General features: G+C 36.2%; 4 protein-coding genes and 1 long non-coding RNA gene across 6 annotated transcripts; 3 read left to right on the top strand and 2 right to left on the bottom strand.

The window, feature by feature from the left end:
* Window positions 1–300: 300 nt before the first annotated feature.
* On the top strand, window positions 301–4,815 carry LOC107431512 (70 kDa peptidyl-prolyl isomerase). The gene is made up of 12 exons (XM_060813068.1): window positions 301–550; window positions 709–843; window positions 985–1,245; window positions 1,504–1,578; window positions 1,696–1,776; window positions 1,875–2,069; window positions 2,165–2,251; window positions 2,346–2,509; window positions 2,864–2,987; window positions 3,094–3,239; window positions 4,065–4,192; window positions 4,376–4,815. Exons 1-12 carry the CDS (start codon window positions 313–315, stop codon window positions 4,476–4,478), a joined length of 1,737 nt encoding a protein of 578 aa, XP_060669051.1. The 5' UTR covers window positions 301–312; the 3' UTR covers window positions 4,479–4,815.
* LOC132800089 (uncharacterized) lies at window positions 4,199–5,177 on the bottom strand. The gene is made up of 3 exons (XR_009635000.1): window positions 4,977–5,177; window positions 4,427–4,879; window positions 4,199–4,333 (listed from the first exon to the last, which is right to left on the bottom strand). It is a non-coding gene; the product is annotated as an uncharacterized LOC132800089 (long non-coding RNA).
* Window positions 5,178–6,981: 1,804 nt separating this feature from the next.
* LOC107431535 (cytochrome P450 98A2) lies at window positions 6,982–10,083 on the top strand. The gene is made up of 2 exons (XM_016042479.4): window positions 6,982–7,711; window positions 8,865–10,083. Exons 1-2 carry the CDS (start codon window positions 7,195–7,197, stop codon window positions 9,914–9,916), a joined length of 1,569 nt encoding a protein of 522 aa, XP_015897965.1. The 5' UTR covers window positions 6,982–7,194; the 3' UTR covers window positions 9,917–10,083.
* A 305-nt stretch (window positions 10,084–10,388) lies between these two features.
* Window positions 10,389–13,605, bottom strand: LOC107431536 (cysteine proteinase inhibitor 12). The gene is made up of 4 exons (XM_016042480.3): window positions 13,229–13,605; window positions 12,657–12,876; window positions 10,965–11,095; window positions 10,389–10,810 (listed from the first exon to the last, which is right to left on the bottom strand). The coding sequence occupies exons 1-4, from the start codon at window positions 13,415–13,417 to the stop codon at window positions 10,673–10,675; spliced, it is 678 nt and encodes a 225-aa protein (XP_015897966.1). The 5' UTR covers window positions 13,418–13,605; the 3' UTR covers window positions 10,389–10,672.
* An 840-nt stretch (window positions 13,606–14,445) lies between these two features.
* On the top strand, window positions 14,446–19,684 carry LOC107431518 (protein kinase and PP2C-like domain-containing protein). Of its 2 annotated transcripts, XM_016042457.4 has the most exons (11): window positions 14,450–14,941; window positions 15,244–15,410; window positions 15,707–15,774; window positions 15,906–16,129; window positions 16,980–17,031; window positions 17,120–17,666; window positions 18,090–18,159; window positions 18,255–18,474; window positions 18,578–18,682; window positions 18,871–18,966; window positions 19,275–19,684. In XM_016042457.4, the coding sequence occupies exons 1-11, from the start codon at window positions 14,703–14,705 to the stop codon at window positions 19,467–19,469; spliced, it is 1,983 nt and encodes a 660-aa protein (XP_015897943.3). In that variant the 5' UTR covers window positions 14,450–14,702; the 3' UTR covers window positions 19,470–19,684. The 2 variants fall into 2 exon arrangements, 1 of the variants encoding a protein (XP_015897943.3); XR_003053248.3 differs by lacking the exon at window positions 19,275–19,684 and having other exon boundaries at window positions 14,446–14,941; window positions 18,592–18,682; window positions 18,871–18,917.
* The last annotated feature ends 2,139 nt before the right edge of the window (window positions 19,685–21,823 follow it).

Raw genomic sequence — 21,823 nt, 5'->3', positions numbered from 1 at the left:
GTACTTACAGTATTCCCATCTAATAAGAGCCTGCCCCGCAGTAAGTACTAGTTAAGCTCTTTCTGGCTTTTTTTTTTTTTTTTTGGGGGGGGGGGGGGGGGGGGGGGGGTTGATTCAATAAGAAGATTAATGAAAATGAATGTATACTGTATATTAAATTTGAAGACAAACACGTCAAAAACCAAATAAATAAACTGAATGAAAATAAAAACAGCAAAAAAAAGGTTTTTTTATATGTCAGGGCCACCAGGAGACGAAAATAGAAACGATGTCGTATCAATTAGAGGGAACCGAGTCAACTCAGCGAGGTCAATGGTGGAGAGAAAAATCTTAACCGAACGTAACAAAAGGAGGGAAACCAACAACGGCTTATCTTGTTGGTTTGGTTGGGGGTGGCAAGCTGAAGACAGAGAGACAGACTCTCGGCTCTCCAACTGGGGAATGGAAATCGGAAAGCAAGGCCTCAGAAAACTGATTCTCAGGAAAGGAACAAACTACTACCACTACTCATGCCAATCTCCTTCGCAAGGAGACGAGGTCCAACTCCAAGGTATTATTATTATTATTAACTACATCAAAACCCAATATTGCAATTGATATTGTAATTGCAACGACTTTCTTCTTTAATCTCTCTATCTCGCTCTCTCTCTCTCTCTATATATATATATATATATATGGATATAGATATTAATACAATTAATGTTTCAGTACATTTCAGAGGGTGGGTTAAAGGAGGGGCTACTCTTGAATATGAATCCAGTACTCATCATCAGAACATTAGAAATATTACAAATTGGACTACGAGTAGTACAACTACTCCACTATGCTTCAAACTAGGCCAATGTAAGCACCACCACCACTACTACTACTGTAACTTAGTGAATAATATCTGTCTTAATCTTATTATTACTAATCAAGAATTCATCATTTATTTACTACTTAATTGAAGAAATGTATTTATTATTATTTTTCTAATTTGATCAGGTGAAGTAATCAAGGGATTGGATGAAGGGGTTGCCACAATGCAGAAAGGCGAGAGAGCAGTCTTCAGCATACCCCCCAACCTGGCATATGGTGAACTTGGTTCTCCACCCTTCATCCCACCCTCCTCTACTCTCTTTTTTGATATTGAACTGCTCTCCTGGACCACCATTAGGGACCTCACTGGCGATGGAGGACTTTTCAAGAAGATAACCAGGGATGGTCACGGCTGGGCTACTCCTAGGGATGCTGATCAGGTTTTAGGTACTTAAAATTTCCTACTCCCATCCTTCGCTTTTTGTAATTTTACTTTATAACTTTCCCATAGATATTTGTAAGTTAAAGTTAATATGTTGTTCAGGCAATACTGCAAGCCAAAATCTTACTTAATTGCTAATTGTGTGTACATGGGTAAAACTTTATAGCTAGGTTCTATCAAATTTTTGCTTCTTCTGTGGGAACACTAATACACTGACAACCGTATCTGTCATAGAACAACAACTTCTTTTTCAATTTTTTCAGTTAATTACGAGGCAAGGCTTGAGAATGGAACGCTCGTCACCAAATCTGAGGGTGCGGAGTTCCATATCGGTGATGGTAAGTAAAACTACTTGCTCTGCTCTCTAATCACTCTGATTTACTTTGGAACAATATCATAAACTTGCATGTCAACTTAAGGATAGTTAATATTATATTTCCTTTTAATGAGGACAGCTTGTATATGCCCGGCAATAAGCATAGCGGTGAAAACAATGAGAAGAGGGGAGGTAGCAGAACTTGCTGTGAAGTTCTTATGTAAGCTTTTTAGAGCTGTAAGAAAAACATGTCTTAATTACCTCTCTTCTCCACGCCTCCTACTGAGATTGTGAAGCACTTGTGTTGCACGTTTTCAGATGGCTTCAAAGAAGATGTCAACGGAACTACCAACACTGAAAGTTGCATTTCATCTGCATCGAATATGGCCATCCAACTTGAACTTATATCCTGGAAGAGTGTGATTGATATAACAGGAGATAGGAAGGTGGTTAAAAAGATCATAAAAGCCGGTGAAGGATTTGATTGTCCTAATGAAGGCTCCTTGGTAAAAGGTAGCTTCTCGTGTATATCCAGCTTCTATATTATTATCTAATTAACTTCTTAAGTTTTCTCACAGTGCAGAACCTGATCCTGTACTCTTTTTTAGTGATATATATTGGTAAACTTGATGATGGATCGGTAATGGAGAGGAAGGGATCTGAAGAAGAACCTTTTGTGTTTGTAAGTCTACAAGGTATTTGATTGTCATGGGGCCCTTGAGAATCCACCACAAGGATATGATTTTCTCGTTATACCTAACTTTGACTGCTTTATTCTAACCTTCACAGAACAAATAAATGAGGGTTTAGAAAGAGCAATCATAACAATGAAGAAAGGTGAGCAAGCCCTTGTGACTGTCGATGCAGAATATTTAGGTAGCTACGGTGCTTCAGGATTGGTTTCTGCATCTTCAGCACTACATTATGAAGTCCAATTGATCGACTTCACAAAGGTCAATATGCTCCGGAATCTTATAGCGTGTAACTTCTATATGCGATATCTTTGTTAACATAACTTTTCACATTGCATTCAAATGCAGGTACTTCTTGCACATGTTATGTCAAGATTCATAAATTTCTTTTTTCAGATTATGTTGCTTTAGGTCTGAAGATACATTGACTATTAAGCTTTGCTCACCAATAGATTGTTCCCGAATATCACGCTTACTTCCAGTTTGTATTGCCTAGTCATGCACTCATAATCTTACGTAGAAAGGAAAATGCTATGCAGGAGAAGAAACTAACATAAGTAGTTGAAATATTGCTTTTTTCTGTTGACCTAATATTTGTTAATTTCTTGTGTACAGGAGAAGCCATACTGGAAGATGGACACACATGAGAAAATGGAAGCTTGTGAGAGAAAGAAGCACAATGGAAATTTGCTATTTAAGGCTGGAAAATATTGGCGTGCTTCTAAAAAATATGAAAAAGAAAGTCATCTAATATGCATCTGAAGTTTGGATTGAGGTTCATAAATGTTCCAATTAGTATTACATTATATGAAAGATGAAATATGTGCTTAACTCCTGTTTGCAGGCTGCAAATTATGTGGACTTTGACCACTCTTTCACCAAAGATGAGAAGCGTGCAGCAGATTCGTTGCGTCTATCGTGCAATTTAAACAATGCGGCTTGTAAACTTAAACTGGGGGAGTATCATGAAGCTTCAAGGTTGTGTACAAAGGTTTTTTGCTTTCTGAACCTCTCTCCCTTTTGGACATAATAGTGCTGGCATTTTTCTTGCATCAAAAATGGAAAATCATAATGGTGCCTACACCTACAAGCCCTTTTCCACTCAAACTTTGCCCACCCATCATCCATGGGTTTGATCTGGAAGCCTCCTCCACTTGATAAAAGGAGAGAGATTTGCACAATTGGTTAGGAGGGTTGCTGATAACCGTGCTGCATGTTGAAGTATGGCTTTTTAAGTAAGCCATTGCCGCCTCATGCATACTTGTTCATAAACTTATCAAAAGAGCAATGACTGGTAATAGATGATTTGCTTGTCAAATAGATATTCTTTCGGGCTGTGATCTGTGGAGTAAGCTATGATGGAGGCGGCATATAGCTACATTGTCATATTCATACCAGTCCCCAGGCCAGGCAACTTTAGGATACACAATCTTACTGATATGTTAGTCTGGCTCGTGATAATCCTCTGTTCCGGAAATACATAATGCAGTTGCATCTTCTTTATTATGAATGCTATATCCGAAATGAGATGAACGGTTGGGATTGATGAGGGTTCTCTGATTATTCAATGGCGGTCAATTCCAATGGAATTTCAGTGTCATTTTAGAACTTACGTCCTTCCTCTTCATCCTTCCCTGTACCCACCAATACTGTGCTTCAAATCCTCTGATATGATATTAACATGAACCGGTTTAAATTTCTTTAATTTTTCTCCAGGAACTATTTCCATGAGTCCAAATATGTATAATTGACATTTCACATGAATTTACATATAGGCATACTGTATGACATACAAATACTTTTGCATCCGTGGCAGGTCTTAGAAATCGATCCATTCAATGTCAAAGCTCTGTACAGGAGATCACAAGCATATAAACAAGTTTCTGAATTTGAAAAGGCCGAGGCAGATATCAAGACCGCATTAACTATTGCTCCAAACAACAGGTAACCAATCAAGAAGAAGAAGAAAAACAAATGAGAAATCAGGCTGCGTTCTTCCTTTTTCGCTCGCATCTAGTTAATCTTTTTGAGTAGGTTTATAACTTGTAATATTCGGTGGAGGCTTCTTACATGCATGCAAGTTACCTAAAGGTTAAAATTTTTATTATTGTTATTTTGAATTATCAGAGATGTGAAGCTTGAGCACAAGGAGTTAAAAGATAAGCAAAGAGAATATACCCGATATCAATCGGAGATTTTCAGCACCATGTTTGCAAGGATATATGGGTAAGTAGCAAAAAACACTGTGAACGAGCAGTACCTGCCAATTAAGCTCTGTGGTGATCCTGCAGGTTATCAACTGTCAAATGATTGGTGTGATTCAGGCAGCTAGATGCACTGCACTGCTCTTACTACAATGCCGACCAACAAGTAGTCCGAGCAATTTGCCCTTTTTTATGTTTTTTTTGGGGGTAACTTGTAGGTAGATAGAATGTTTTTAGCCCAAGTGGTTTTGTGTGCAATCTGCATGGGCTTTTCCAATCTACTTTGTTACTGCAAAATGATATATATATACATACACACACATATAATAGGTATGGAGGAAGTCTAGTCTACCATTTGATAAATTGTGAGGTTGGGGATTGCTTTACACAAAACCTCAAGATTGGTCTCAAAGATATGCTTCTTCTACTGCAGCCAGAAAAAACTCAATGAAAACGCCACAAATAAATAAATAAAGAAAAATTTTGTGTTAGGTAGATGGTTCAGCTCGTAAATTTGCTCTTACATGTATTATACCAGGAACGAACTATTATCAGTACTCTTGCCCTCACCGTGCTCTTGGGGCTTGTCGGGTAGGAGGCGCCTCTAAGAAACAAACACGTTTTACTTTCTTTTCTTCTTCTTCATATTTTTTTTTTTTTTTGGGTTGTTTTTTTTTCAGTCTGATTATTTCACGGGTAGAAGAAGTATTATATAGTATGTGACTTGTGACAAACTATTGAATTACAACTGTCGCTTATTAATTTGGAAATCGAATAGTGAAGTAATTTGTTGACCTACATATGCATAAACATATATATATATATATATATATGTTCAACTCGCATATCATATTTAATAAAATGATGGTGTATTGAAACCGTGGGCAACCTTATCCAAAATTTTATGATGTCGGTTAGCATATTACTTGTGCTACACCTACTACACCAAAGAAAATAAAGATAGCGTTTCACCAAAAATAAAAAAATAATGATAGTGATGACCTCTGTATTGTTCACTTTAATATATTTTTGGTCATGCATTCGTCATGATGAATATAATATTATTATAAAATATTGATTAAAATTAAAATTTAATGGGTGTGTGTTTTAGGTCACCGGAGGCTTAAGGTTTACGATTCACTTTTTTTGTTCAATCTATTTTAACCATCTTTTTCAGTCAGAAATATTATAGAGTTGCCATAAACATATGCAATACATTTCCCTATCTCACCAACCCACCACCAACTCCAAATGGGTCCCTTGCGCCACTAACTTTTGTACTCAGTTAGATCCACCAAAAACCAATCCAGCCAAATTCACCCAATCCAACCCAACCCACCGCAACTTCTTTGAAGATTCAAGACCCCCACTTTCATCAACTAATAAAAACTTATATTTTTCTGTTTCTCTTGTTCTGGTATATAATTGTTAATTAGAAAAAGAAAAGAGTTTCAGTAGACCGTACTTAATTTTACACATATTAAGGAGGGTCCCAACTGACCTCGCCACCAATTACCTTAATAATTACAAATCATCTTAAAATCAATTAATGTTTCATATATTAATGAAATCTAATCCTTTTTATATATAGATGTGTATGTAGCGATACTTGACTGATTTGTCAATATCTATCTTCTTTGCATTTGTTTCATTTCCCTTCTAGGGAAAATGTAAAACAAAAGCTTATTAACTTCCTTTGCTGAAAATATTAGCTAGCTTGATAGGGAAGGGAACTTTCATTTTCCTAATTATATAGACGAGAAGATAGTACCAGTTTCTCTAGGTGGAGCGATTTTTCTTTCGCTGATGTTTATTGTCTAAATTACAAAAGATAGTAAGGTTTTTTCTTTTCTTTTTTTTTTTTTTTGTTTAATAATAATTATAGCGATAAGTTTTAATTTAAAAGGAGAAGCATATCTTAAACCCACAATTTTATAATTTTAAAGGTGTGGATGGAAAAGGTAGAACACCTCACTATGTGATCGTAAGATGATAAGTTAAAGTGATTAAAAACTAAAGTTACAAATTTACCATGAAAGTTGCAAATTTACCATATTCAAGGAGATTTAAAAAAAGAAAGGAACAAAAGTGCACGTTGGACTGTCCTGATTCCTCAATCGTGAGAGTGATCAGAGATTAGTCTTCTAGTTGTAATTCCTTCACCAACCTTTGATTCCTCAATGCAACTGGCTATCTCTAGTATCGGCTGCTTATTGAAAATAGAAGTCTTCTCCTCCCAATTCCAACCTCACCAACCACCAAACCACAGAACTTTTCAAACCCCGTGTGCTCCAGCCCAGCGTCTGAGACACGCGCTTCCATGATTGGTTTGCTCTCGCGTAAAAACTAAAAACAACGTCCTTATTTTGATATTTGGATGGTGGGTTGGAAGTTGGAATTGGATGCACCTTTTTCACTCTTTCACACACACATATATAAGTCCAAAAGAAATCGAATTGATCTGCAACTTTATTAGTTTATTTATTTAGTAGTTTTATTTAAACAACTAATAAATTAAAATACTGAATTACATACAGATCAACAGCATCCATCACCAACTCCCTCTCCATATATTATATATATGAACCTACCATATCCATATATATATATATATATATATATAAATCCCCCAAAAACAAAAACAAAAACAAAAAAAAAACAAAAAAAGAGAAAAACCCTCCTCCGTGGCCTGAATCGTAATCGATCTCCTCGGAATTAATTTAATTGATTGATTATTCTTCTATGGCTCTTCTTGATCTTCTACCCGTAATAACGACAATAATCTCAATCCCAGCTGGAATCATCATAGTAGTGATCCTTGCATACAGTGTGTACTGGCGGCTGAGATTCAAGCTCCCTCCAGGGCCCCGTCCATGGCCTATCGTGGGTAACCTCTACGACATAAAGCCAGTGAGGTTCCGATGCTTTGCGGAATGGGCTCAGGCCTACGGGCCCATCATTTCGGTATGGTTCGGATCGACGCTGAACGTCATCGTTTCCAACTCGGAGTTGGCAAAGGAAGTGCTCAAGGAACATGACCAGCAGCTTGCTGATAGGCATAGGAGTAGATCCGCCGCTAAGTTTAGCAGAGATGGGAAGGACCTCATTTGGGCTGACTATGGACCCCACTATGTTAAGGTCAGGAAGGTATGCACCCTCGAGCTTTTCACTCCTAAGAGGCTTGAGGCTCTTCGTCCCATTCGAGAAGATGAGGTTACCGCCATGGTTGAATCCATTTTCAACGACTGCACCAATCCTGGTACCTCCTATTACCCTCCCCCTCCCCATACCTACCCTGGCTCCACCTTCTATTTTTCTTTCATTTTCATTAATTACTTCTTTATTTTTTTGTTTTTCGTAATTTCCTTGATCATTCTTTTTTTTTTTTTTTTTTAATTTTATTTCTTTTCGTTTCCCCCTCTTTCTATATATAGTACAGTATCTTAAAACACACATGATTATCTATATATCATATATATCCTACACTTTAATGTTGACAGTTATATATGAGATGCTGCCAATGCCACATCAATTTATTAATCAAATGAATAAAAAGATGTAGTAGATCCAAAGTCGAAATGAGTCCGATGGATGTGATATTAAATGTATGATACTGTTGATTCGATTAGAAAATGGGGTGTATTTAATTTAAAATTTTAAAAATTTTAAAATTTTTTAAAAGTTTAGAGATATTCTATTTAGATTTTAAAAAAATTTATATAAATTTAATAATATTTAATTGAAATTTTAATAGATTTTATAAAAGTTTATTGAAATTTAGGTGTATTCAATTAGAATTTTGTAGAATTTTTTTAAAATCTGATAGTATTTAAAAGATCATTAATTTAAAAAAATTTTAAATTTTATTGGATTTGAAAAAATTTTAACAGTAAAATTGTGAAAAAAAATTTATCAATATAAAATCTAATTTTAAATCTAAAAATTTCATTGGATTATTATAAAATTTTTATAAAATCTATAAAATGAAGTTTTTGTATAAACACACAATCATGTTCGTAGAAAGAAATCATTAAAGAAATAATAAATAGCCGTGTAAGTTGGTAACTGGGGCCCACATAATGTGATGCGTAGAGCGGGGGTGGTGGGGGGATTAAATAACCAATTTAGGCGGGGGCGGGTGCACAGTGATTTTTTTTTTTTTTTTAAATAATGTTCTAGTGATGCTCAAAGGTCAGGCTTGCTGGCGTCGTTTTGGCAGGCATTAGGCAATGCCACCTGTGTGGTGTTGTTGTTGATGTTGTTGTTATACATACTAATAAAAAATAATTTGTAAAAAAGTACTACGTTAGAAGATGTTTAAAAAAATATAATAATAATAATAAGAGCGAGTGATGAGAGTGATTGAATGAATGAAAATTATACCAATTGATTGGATTGGATTGAATGCTCAGAAAACAGTGGAAAGAGCTTGGTGGTGAAGAAGTACTTAGGAGCAGTGGCATTCAACAACATAACACGACTGGCATTTGGGAAGAGGTTTGTGAATTCGGAGGGGATAATGGACGAGCAAGGAGTGGAATTCAAGGCAATTGTGGCCAATGGACTCAAGCTGGGGGCCTCCCTGGCCATGGCAGAGCACATCCCCTGGCTGCGCTGGATGTTCCCGCTCGAGGAAGAAGCTTTCGCCAAGCACGGTGCCAGAAGGGACCGTCTCACCAGGGCCATCATGGACGAGCACACTCGGGCCCGCAATGCCTCTGGTGGCGCCGCCAAGCACCACTTCGTCGACGCTTTGCTCACTCTCCAGGCCAAGTATGACCTCAGCGACGACACCATCATAGGCCTCCTCTGGGACATGATCACCGCCGGCATGGACACCACCGCCATCTCCGTCGAATGGGCCATGGCCGAGCTCATCAAGAACCCCAGGGTCCAACTCAAGGCCCAGGAGGAGCTCGACCGAGTCATCGGCTTCCAACGGCTCCTCACCGAGCCCGACTTCTCCAGCCTTCCCTACCTCCAGTGCGTTGCCAAGGAAGCCCTGCGCTTGCACCCACCCACCCCCCTCATGCTTCCCCACAAAGCCAACTCCAACGTCAAGGTCGGCGGCTACGACATCCCAAAGGGCTCCAACGTCCACGTTAACGTCTGGGCCGTTGCTCGTGACCCTGCTCTTTGGAAAGACCCGCTTCAGTTCCGACCCGAACGCTTCCTCGAGGAGGACGTTGACATGAAGGGTCATGATTTCAGGCTGCTCCCCTTTGGGGCCGGTCGTCGGGTGTGTCCCGGCGCCCAGCTCGGTATCAATCTCGTCACCTCCATGTTGGGCCATCTGCTCCACCATTTCTCTTGGAGCCCACCTAATGAGGTTAAGCCCGAGGAGATGGACATGTCCGAAAGCCCAGGACTCGTCACTTACATGAGGACCCCACTCCAGGCTGTCCCCACCCCGAGGCTCCCGTCGTCTCACTTGTACAAACGTTTGCCCTACCATGATATGTAATGTAATTTTTCTTTTCTTTTCTTCTCTTTCTCTTTTCGTTATAGACACAAAAATTCCATATCTGCCTTAGATTGTATGGGGCCGAGTTCTCTATGTTGATGTTTTGGGAAAACAAACATTAATAATAATAATATAAAAAACCAAAGCATTAATAGTGCATCACAACATCGACTAGTGTATATGTGTACGACTGTAAAGAAGCGTAAACTTTCTGTTATTCTTCATCAGACATAAGAAAGATCATCCATCGACAGTTATATCTACAGCACCGCCGACCGAATGAAGTTTCAAACCAATGGAAACTTTCCAGTCACCGATACTTCGCTTACCCAGCAAAAATCAACATCAACAAAACATTGTCAGAAATCAGCTCCGTTTTTGTTTTTAATCATCTATGACTATGATATTGAGTCTGCTATGGCATAAATGTAACATGATATGTAACACCAACTGGTATAATCAGTTGGGTGGATAGTATAATATCATTTACTATTATCAATCCAATGTTTTGATACAAGGAAATACTGGATTCCTACGACTACCATTAAAGATGAGAACCATACACAACAGACAGCCAGGGCAGGGAAGGGAAGAAGATCTACAACCCAAATCCATTTCAACCAAAGTTACTAACCGTTATATTTCACAAATATACACATAATTGGCTAATGACTTGCCAAAAGCAGTCTACTTTCTATTAGAGAGCACCATCGATCCACACTACATCTTATTAACATAAAAAAGTGATTACTCAGTTTAGGAGCTATCCTGTTCCATCTGACTCAAATAGAACTTTCCTTCTATGTTCTTATTTACTTCAACTCTGAACTTCTCTTCCTTGATACCCCTCTTCACTTTCAGCAGCAACTCAAACTTCACATAATCTTCAATCACCTGTAATCCACAAAAGCAATTTCCCTCAGTAATAAGTCAAGCTTCTGATAGGACCATTACAGAGGCTAACATGCTAAAGAGGCTTTGGGGTGGTGGGTGGAGGCACAGGAGAGAGTGAAAATAGAAACAGAACCGAATAAGTGAAAGAAACAACCTTGGCCTTAGCGAAAAGGATCTCTAAAAGCTTGTACGATGACAAAGAATTTGACTTCTGCTGGAGAGTCATAACAACATGATGCGCTGCATCTTGGACATCAGTACCATGAATTGGCACTGCTTGCCATCCTGTTCCATGGCCCAGTTAATCACTATTAGTCTATTAATGTGCTATCTCATAACAAATAAACCAAAAACAAACATAATTTGGTATATTTCCCAGGAGCAAGGCTTCCAAATGCTATTTCTAAACAAGCCACACCTAATTCAATGCATGGCATTGCAATTAGAGAAAATTTTTTTTTTTCTTTCTTTTTTTTTTTTTCTTTTTTTTTCAAGTAAGGTGCAAAGTGAGTACAGTATACGCTTTGTTCCCAGGAAAAAGGAATATGGGTTCGGATTTTAGAGACTTAGAAACTTTCACATAGCAGATGAAGCCAAAACTTCATGTTTCCGAATTTTGAAAAGAAACTGATTTGGCCACACATACAACATAAATTGATAGCAGTACACAGCAATGAGAATTAGCAGGTAAATGTATTTTCAGGATGCTACATCCATTACTATCAAAAGCAAATATAATGAATACACTAAAATTAAGAAGATAAGCATAAAATAAATGTTCGTAAGCATACTTCAACAAAAACATTTAAAAGGCATTCCTAATTATCATGCAATGCTGCAGAACAGGAATGGCCACTTCATAAATCATCAAAACAAATAATGTACAGTTGACGAACCCTGTACAGCCAAAGGCAAATTATGAAGAGCCTAATCCGTTGTATTCACCCTTTCAAGTTGACAGGAAAATATCTGCCTGAGTCATGAAGAAAAGTAGTTACTAATTGAAAAAAAGAAAGATTTCCTCAGTCCTCAAACATCCCTACACACTTAAAGGAGAAAAGACGAAAGGGAAGGGAGGTATAAGAAGAAGGAAAATAAATTCATAGATTATTCACAAACAAGATTTAGGCAAATTAGTTTAGTTAACTTGATAATAACCGGCCAAATATTGGGCCAAAGCTTACTAAATATGAGGGGGACAGTTAAAATTTTATAATCTATTAAGATTGAAAGGTTTTCCAAATTATATAAATTCCAAAATAAACATTCTAGTTTCAGTGCGGAAGTTTTTCTTCACCCAAACAAAGATACAAATTTTATACCAAAATAAATTCACAAGGTCAATTTACATGGGTGAGCTGCAGACCGATTAGTCTTCACAACACCATATGATCTCCCACATTGTTCAGGTTATGGATTTCATTCTATTTATACACAAACTTTCCACACAATATCCAAAGGGGGATACGTTGCTGAACACACAAACTTAGGAGAAAATAACATAGACACAGTTAGGACGAAAAAGGCAAAAAAAAAGAAGAAAAAAACAGAAAAAAAAAAAAAAAAAAGATGCAACTTAAACAACCCTTTTTTGTTATTTTAATAGTCGTCCAAATAAACTATCAATTGTGAAACAATGAAAAAGAAATACTTACACTAACAATACCATCTTAAGCAAACCAACTGACAGCATCTTTTTTGAAAACAAGCAAATGAATAAAAGAAAACAAGCGCTACTTCAAAATTTATCTTCCAAGCTCATGCATTCTTCTTCGTGGCATTCTACAAAGCCACAAAAAGTGAAACACTTTCATACAATTCAAAGAGGCAAATGGGCAAGGATTACCTTGCTTAAGGCCGGGGTCCGAAGGGGTAAAAGAAGAGACGTCATGGACATATTTGAACTCCTGCAACTGCTTGAAGCTCATCCAGGGCTTTACCCAAACTTTAGCTTCATATAGCTTCTTCTGACCGGCATCCATGGCTTCGAGAGTAAGATCGTAAATCTTCCCAGCAACAACCTGTTCTCTAGCCTTCACCACCCTCGCAAACTCAAGAAGGGCATTCTACACGTGATACCAAAATTGACAAAATAAATTTCCACAAAAGAAAATTGTATAAAAATTGAACCAATATTACTGAAAAGTAGGCACACAACAAAACCAATTCATATTTCATACACACATAATTAAATAGCAGGCAACAGCAGTTTAATAATCCATTTATGTATTTGAAATCCGCTTTTGGTGTTTATACTTACCTTAAAAAATAAATAAAGATCAAGTACGAACTATATGCGATAATGCTAAAGAGGAAAATGAGATTAAGGATAGATTTTTGATGAAATTTGAATATTAATAAAAAGGTATTTAATTGTATATATAAATATAAGAATAAAAAAAAAGGGAAAAGCTTAACCTTTTGGCTGTTGTGCTGTTGGACGGCGAAGCGAGCGAGGGCTTGGATTTCGGCGGTGTTGTGAGAACCCCTGCAGTCATGGATTCCACCGAGTTTCATCCTTATGGATGGATCTTCTCTACAAACACCTGAATCGTAGAGCCAGCAAACCACAATCGCGACGCTCAATAACATACGTTCTACCTTCATGCTTTCCCCACTTCTCCCTAATTCCCCCCTTATGCTTTTTTCCTTCTTGGTTTTGATCGCAGACAACAAATCACCAAACAAATCTCAACTTTCTTCTACAATTTTGATTTGAATGGTAGTTGCGGAATCATAGACTTTCACGCTACCCTTTTTCTGCTATGAATTTACATGTACAAAATTCTCTTTTTTATTTGTAATTTTTAATATACATAATGTCGAATTATTTTTCCTTTTTCCTTTTTTTTTTTTTTTAAATTATTATTTTTTAGCTGAACTACTTTCTAAACTTTATCTATAATTTCACTTTACTCCTTCAATATTTTTTTGTTTACTATTTTGGTTTCTAAACTTTAAATGCATTTTAACCTTTAAATTATTTTTTAGTCTATTTTCAACAGTTTCAAGTTGTATGTTAGTGCTTTTTTTTTTTCTTTTTTTTCTTTTTTTACTTTTGCTGAGTAAGTTGTATGGTGCACTTGACATTACAGAGAAGAGAACCTTACGGAGTTGTGTTTTATTTTATAATTTCATTATTTTCTTGTTTTAGTTCATCCATTACATGTCTAAAACTACTAAAAATTATATTACAAAATAGCTTTAAAGACCAAAACGTAAAAGGGAAATTTATATTTAAAAGCAAAGTGCAACTCAAGTACTAACATAATTAATAACCTTTTTTTATAATATTGACGATAAAACAATTTTTATCTTACCTTAATTCTACATTCATAAATTTTAACATATAATTTATCAGATATATATATATATATATATATATATATATATAAAAGTGTCCTTCCTCAATCGAACTATGTTTCCTCCAAAAAAAAAAAAAAAAAATCCAAACTGTGTTAAAAATAATGTGATAATCTATAATTAATATATATATATATATACACATAATGTTATAATAGATGTCATATTTGAGTTTTTTTTTTTTCCCGCAAAAAGAAATTGAGATGGAGTATACAAATGTGCAAGTACTTAAAAAAATAGATAAATAAATAAATAAAACATGTACGGTTGGGAATTAGAAAACGTGGCCAGAAACATGCGGTCGATCGAATCAGACGGAGCGAAACTTCCATACACCTCACCTGGATGTCGTACAAAGCCATGGAAAGCACCTGCTTTTTGTATTTTGTTTTTCTTCTTCTTTTTATTTCTCTAAAAATAAAGCTTTAAACTGTGTCTGTCTGCCTGGGTGCCAAGTTGGTATATTTTTCCAATCAAAAATCAAAGTTTCCATTTTTGTAATAAAATAAATCCTCACTTCCTTCCTGGGATGGGGATGGGCATGGAAATTGAGGAGCCAAACACGTGCATAAGGGGGTGTTGTAGAAGCAATTCAATTCCTCTTCATCTTCCTCCTTCCTCTTACACTCTTCTCTCCCCTGTTGCTCGTGGTGCGGAGAGTGTTGTCTATGAAGCCATCTTGGATGGGAAAAAAGTGGCTGTCAAGAAACCCATCTTGTCTACTTCTCAAGACCTTGATAAGTTTCACAAGCAGCTGCAATTGCTATGGTATGCTCTATGCTTCTCTTTCTCTCTCTCTCTTTCTATACATTATATGTTTCATATATTTATGCTTGTATTGTTGTATTCTTAATTCTACACTCCCCAAATTACTTTGAATGATTAATATTATATGTACATCTTAATGTAATTGAGCATTAATTTGTAAAATGGTTTTGTTCTGTTTTTCTTTTAATGTAATTGAGCACTAATTTGTAAAATGGTTTTGTTCTGTTTTTCTTTTAATGTAATTGAGCACTAATTTGTAAAATGGTTTTGTTCTGTTTATCTTTTCTTTGATGATATTGAAGTAATCTAGATCATCCTGGACTAGCGAAACTGGTTGCAGCCCATGCAAAGCCACCCAACTACATGTATTTCTTTGAATTCTACGATTCTCCAAATCTTTCCGAGAAATTACACGTGCAAGAATGGAGCCCTGGTATCGACCAGGTTCTCGCTATAGCTTTCCATTTGGGTATGTATGTAAGTATGTATGTATGTATGTATACATCTTATCTTTCTTTTCTTGCTAACACTTACCTTCATAGATTTGTATCACATTGAAATTCATTCTGCTTGCCTAATATACGCTCTCTTAAGTTAGTTACCATTTTTTCCTTGCGGTATGTTGATGCTGTGGCAAAAAAATTATGCATGGGAAATTAAGGAGAAAATATAATAATTTTGATGGTACATGAATAAGTTATATAACTGGTTCAATGGGATTGTATAATCAGCTTGTTTTGTGTTAATTTGTTTCCTTTTTTCCAGCCAAGGCTTTGCAGTATCTGCATAATCTTGGGATTTTGCACAGGGATGTGAAGCCAGCCAACATTCTTGTACATGTCTATCATAAGTATTCTGATCTCTTAATGACGTTTGAAGTTCCCTGATTAAATTGGTTTGAATTTCCTTTCGACCTTTCGATCTTCATTTGTAACTAAAGCAATCAATTTGCTCTGTTATGCAGCTTGACAAAGATCTTCATCCGCACCTAACAGACTTTGGTCTGGCAGAACACAAGGAAGACATCAGAAAAGTTTCTATTGAAACCTGGAGGTCATCTGGAAAGCCTACTGGTGGTTTTCATAAAAAAAATATGGTTGGCACGTTGATTTACATGGCTCCTGAAATACTAAAGAAGGAAGTGCATACAGAAAAGTCAGATGTCTACAGTTTTGGTGTATCAATCAAGTGAGAACTTAAGATCGTGCTAAACACATATGCTGTTTAAATATGCAAATAATGCAGACAGAATTAAAGAAATGGCTGTTTCTACTTTGATATCTATCATTAACATAGTTGGTTAAACCTGCTTTTTATACCAACTGATACTAGATTCTGTAATTTTAGGATCTGTTTTATGTAAATAGATGCTCATAAAATTTGAGTTTATGGAAGTTATGGCCTACATTTCCAAACATTAGTATCAAATACATGGTTTAAAATTTCAACAAAAGAAATATCTTACTTATCTAGATGCCTTAGATTATGTCAAAATAGATATTTTTATAAAGTTTGACTTTATGTTTTATTTATTTATTTATTTTTATTATTATTTTTGTTTTTTTGGTATTAGCAATGTCTAGCTCTACATGTAGTCTGATATATTACTTGGGTTTTTCTCAATGTCTGATGTTTCAGAGCTTATTTTATGTTTTATTGTAGGGCAAAATTATTGGATACATAATGGGCTACATTGGATGCATAACATGCTTGAGATATGCCATGTATGGATGTCTCCTAAGAGAAGAACCTAGAAGAACCTATCTTTAGAATTTAGATCTCTTTGCACTTGGCATAGCATAAACTCTTTCATAAAATCACTTAATCAGATGTTGTAATTTCTTGATGTTGGTGCATCAGTTTAAAAGTCTGTCAATTAATATACATTTCATTTACTTTAAAGAATTAAGTTAGAGATGCCATACATTTTTAGCTGAGGGGACACATCTCAAATTTATTGTTTTCAAAATTGCAAATTATATTGTTCATTTATTTTCTATTTTATTCTATAAACATAAACAGAATGATCCTCTTGCAGTGAGGTTCTTACCGGTGTTGTTCCATATACCGATCTTCGTGCTGAAGCCCAGGTTAACTATATTTGTCATTGTAAAACCCATCAGTTTATTGATATATATATATATATATATATATTATCCATCTATATCTTGCTGTTAGGCCCACACTGTGCTAGAGATGAGCTATACTGAGCAGCAACTTACAGCAGCTGTGGTGTCTGATGGATTGCGACCAGCCCTTGCTGATCCTAAGTCAGATGTGCCATCAACATTGTTGTCTCTGATACAAAGATGTTGGGATGCAACTTCTCAAAATAGACCCTCGTTCAGTGATATAATTGTGGAGCTTGGTTTGATTTTGGAACACAGAAAGAGGATGAAGGTCCCAAATTTGGGCATTCGTGAACCTTCTACTTCTCTTTGTGACCAGCCTACAGATGTCAACAACTTCCAAGCTTTTCAAGCGGGTATTAACTGGTATACTCAAGGAGAATGCTTCTCCAAGGAAGCCTCTCGTGAAGTCAAATCTAGTTTGACAAGTTGGCTTGAGTCATCTAATGATACATTGGCATACCAACCAGTATTATCTTGGGGATCCTTTGCTACATGCGGGAGAAGGGAGACCATGGAGGATACTCATTTTCTAATTCCCCATGTTTGCAATGAAAGAGATGTCCATGTTTTTGCTATATTTGATGGCCATAGAGGTACTTAATGATCATGTACTTTCAATAATAATAGGACTATGTTAATATGATCCTAATTTGCTGTGTATGGTAGTTAATTGCGGTGAAATTAATATGAAAAAGGTAGAGAGTTGATACTCATGTATGACTGATTAAGTTGCAAAATCATTCTTTTACCATATAAAACTGTTATAGTTGACGCATTTCCTTGCATTATAAATGCCTTGGGTCATTCCAGTTTATAATCTCTATCCAAGTTAGGAAGAAGTTTACAACTCTAGGTATCTAGGAAGAAGTTTACAACTCTAGGTATTTAGAATATAAGTTTTTAAAGGCTCCTAGAAGAGTCAGCATGCTTTCTTCCTTCTGTAGTTTCCTAAATAGTCCAGTCCTATTTCTTCAGTCTAGCAATAATAATCAATAATTGTGGCTTTAAACATGCAGGTGCAGCAGCTGCTGAGTTTTCAGCCCGTGCTTTGCCAGGATTTCTGCAAGCTTTAGGTTCTTTGACCAGGTTCCTTCTGGAAATTTCTTTTCAACCTCTTATTATCTTGTATTAATATTTGTATCATTCAATAAATTTGAATATAATTATTCATGTGAATGCAGTCCTGCTGATGCATTATCTAAAGCATTCATCAAGACTGATATTGCATTTAGAACTGAGCTAGAATCTTATCGTAAATCCAAGAGAGTGATGCAGAAAGATTGGCATCCTGGTTGCACTGCAGTTGCTTCTCTTATAGTTAGGAATAAGCTTTTTGTTGCTAATGCTGGTGATTGCAGAACAATCTTATGTAGGGCTGGTGACCCTGTTGTTCTAAGCAAGGTGAGCTGGAACTTCGTTAAATTAACTGTTCGACCTTTTGTGTTCTCTCCCCATTTTCCATAATACTCTATTTCCCTCAAAATAATTAACTTTGACATATTAGGATCATGTTGCCAGCTGTCTTGAGGAGAGAGAGCGGATTCTTAGTGCAGGGGGTCAAGTGAAATGGCAGGTTGATACATGGCGTGTCGGCGCTGCTGCTCTCCAGGTTTCTCTTAAGCTTTCTGCTCAGTTTGCTATGTTTTCATACAAAACATTATAACATTCTCCTGTCTTTCTGATATTGCATCTCGTAAGAACTGAGAATGAATAGCCACTGGTAATTTATTTACTAAAATTCTGTACCCATGCAGTTTTCCCTTCATGGGTAAAAGAATTAAATGAATTCTTTTTCAGGTGACTCGTTCTATTGGTGATGATGATCTTAAGCCTGCTGTAACAGCGGAACCTGAGATAACGGAAACTATTTTATCTGCAGAGGATGAATTTTTGGTAAGGAGCAAGGATCACTACCTCGGTGAATAGCAGTTACATGTAGCTATTAAATTGTAATGAATATGAGATTGCAGAGTAGATCTTCTCTCTTCTTTTTCTTTTTTACTTTTTTTTCTTGCTTTTTTTGGACAACGGCTTTTTATAATTTCCATCAACATAAAGTTGGGCAGGAAGAGCACTGTTCAATGGGCATTCCGTGAACTTACTTCTGAAAACTGCTAAAAAATATGATCTCGAAAGCAATCCACTCTCAATTTGTCTTTGCTATCCTTTCTTGAAATGTAATATCTCTTGTTTTTTGACAGGTAATGGCCAGTGATGGGTTATGGGATGTCATTAGCAATGCAGAGGTTGTAAACATAATCAGGGACACTGTCAAAGAGCCTGTGATGTGCTCCAAGAGACTGGCTACAGAAGCTGCAGAGCGTGGCAGCAAAGACAACATCACCGTAATTGTTATCTTCCTTCGTCCTGTATCTACGGCAGAGAGAATCTATTAGGCTAATTCCAGTTTTCTACCTCGGAGTGCAATTTGTCGGGTAGGAAATCAATGGTAGTGGTAGCAAGTAAACTGGAACTTTTTTCCTTAGTTTTGTTTTGTTATCTTAATTGCTTGTTAGATGCATTTTTTGTGCGTCTACTCTCTGTTGAATGATATGTGAGCAAAGCAAGGAACGTACTTGCTGTATTTCAGTTGAAACATTCTGTTTTTGTAGATGCTGTAAAACCTTGGCTTTATAGACCATCTGGCTCCAACCCCAATCAAATTTGGTCTTGCCAATATGAAATAACATATTTTTGCTATTTTTCCCCACGTATGAAGGAACATCTTACGCTTATTGTGACCTTGTCTGGGAAAAGGAAACAACTGATAATAAAGAATTCAAGGTGATGAATTGGTGATGTAATTAGCAAATTAAGGGCATCTTAACCGTGAAAACGGTGTCGCTAATCCCTCGGCTTATTGTAAGATTGAATCATGAGAGAGAAAACCTTAAATTTATTGCTTTAGTTTTCCATATTATAGAAAGCTTATTTGCAACTAGTGAGGTTATATCTGGAGTGGGTTATAGTAAGTAGGACAGGGGTAAACACAGTTGGAACTGTCAAGTTTAGAAACAAATTTCCAACTTGCATATAGAGATAGATATACTCCAATTTCCAGGTCACGGTGTTTGATACTTGCCATTACGTTCGTTAGAATTTCATAAAATAATGACTGCTTCATGGTGCCACTTACCATGTATAACACAGAAAGTGACAATATCAAGTCATTATTTCACAAAATAATCACTGCTCTGTAGCCAGTATGGACAGCACAAAAATGTATACCTCACCTTATATTTATATGTGTGTATATATATATATATATATAAATATATTCGTCCAGCGTTCCTCTTTAAACTCAGAGTTTGGCATGGAAGAAGAAAAGGCTACTGTTTTTTGTTTCCCTGTCAAACAGGTTCCATACAGTAGTGATCATGTTAAACTCAAAGAGAAGGGTAGACTGAGTTTGGAGTCTTCCAAAGTTGGTGTGAATAAGGCAACGAGGAGGCACTACTTATGCAAATATTGCAACAAAAAGTTTTCAAGCTTTCAAGCCTTAGGTGGGCATCAAAATGGCCACAAATATGAGAAAGCGCCGGCTAGACAAAGAAGAAGATCAACACTGGTGACGATGGGCATGTCGACTCGTACCAGTTTCTTAGAAGACAATATTATTGCTGATAGAAGGCGATCGCGCTTGTATCCAGCCATGGCCCTTGCTGATGGACCAACAGGGTCTGCAGGATCCAAAGCCACAGCCAAAGGCAAGGGCAAAGGCTGGTTAATGAAACCAGAGACTGCATTGCCTCTTCCCGTGCCTCAACTCAAAATAGGGGATCATCATACAATTCAAAGGGCTGGAAATGGGAGGTTTCAACGGCTAGTTGAAAAATCAGAGCCAGCAAGCTTCGTTTATAATGGTGCAAGTGGAAGTACTATAACTAGCATCCCAATCCCTAACGCATATAATAATTATTATGTCCCTCCTCGTGATGAAGCAAAAAACGGCAGCGGTCATATTCTTGGAAACCTAGACCTTGATTTATCTCTTAAGCTTTAATTGTTCAAAACTTAATAAATCTATTTGCATTAATTTGTTGTTTTCATCATCTTTGTCTTCGTTGTTGTTATTATATTTGATTTGAAGTTGTTCCATAAATTTTTGTGTTGATGAATTACTTTCTACTGTGATTACAAATACAATTTTTACATGCATCTAGTAGTAACATTCTATTTTAACTCTAGGTTCTATTCAATTATAATATGAAAAATCTAAATCACTTGTTCTCCTCCCATTAACTTTTAGAAATAAAAGGAATTAATTGAGAATTAGGTTTTTTTATGTAATACCATCTATCTTTTCTTGGTGAATTTTGTATACCATCTAGCATAACCAACGTAAATGAAAAAGAATTGTTGAAGGCTGCCCTAACTTAAGTCTACCGTGGTGTTAAAGAAGCCCTGTTCAACTTTTTGCAAATCTCTAATCTACAGTGAACTTAATATTATATTAAAATTATTATCACTATGCATTTCCAAACTATAGAGAAATTTACAAAATGAGTCCTAAAATCTTTTTTTTTTTTTCCTTTTCTTTTTCAAAATTTCATCTCCAAACTCTTAATTTTTTTTCAACACCGTTCATCCTTTTGTTCATTTCCTTGAATTTTATCCCGTCAAACACAGGTGTATTGTACATGAACCCATATTGAAGAGCATTTACACACATGTGTATTGTACATGAACCCATTTTGAAGAGCATTTGAAGTCTTTTCACATAACCATTCTTCTCAATAACTTGATCCAC

This window comes from Ziziphus jujuba, chromosome 11 (genome assembly GCF_031755915.1).
Source record: "Ziziphus jujuba cultivar Dongzao chromosome 11, ASM3175591v1".
In the NCBI taxonomy this organism is placed as follows: domain Eukaryota; kingdom Viridiplantae; phylum Streptophyta; class Magnoliopsida; order Rosales; family Rhamnaceae; genus Ziziphus; species Ziziphus jujuba.
This window is presented reverse-complemented; position numbering and strand designations above follow the sequence as displayed.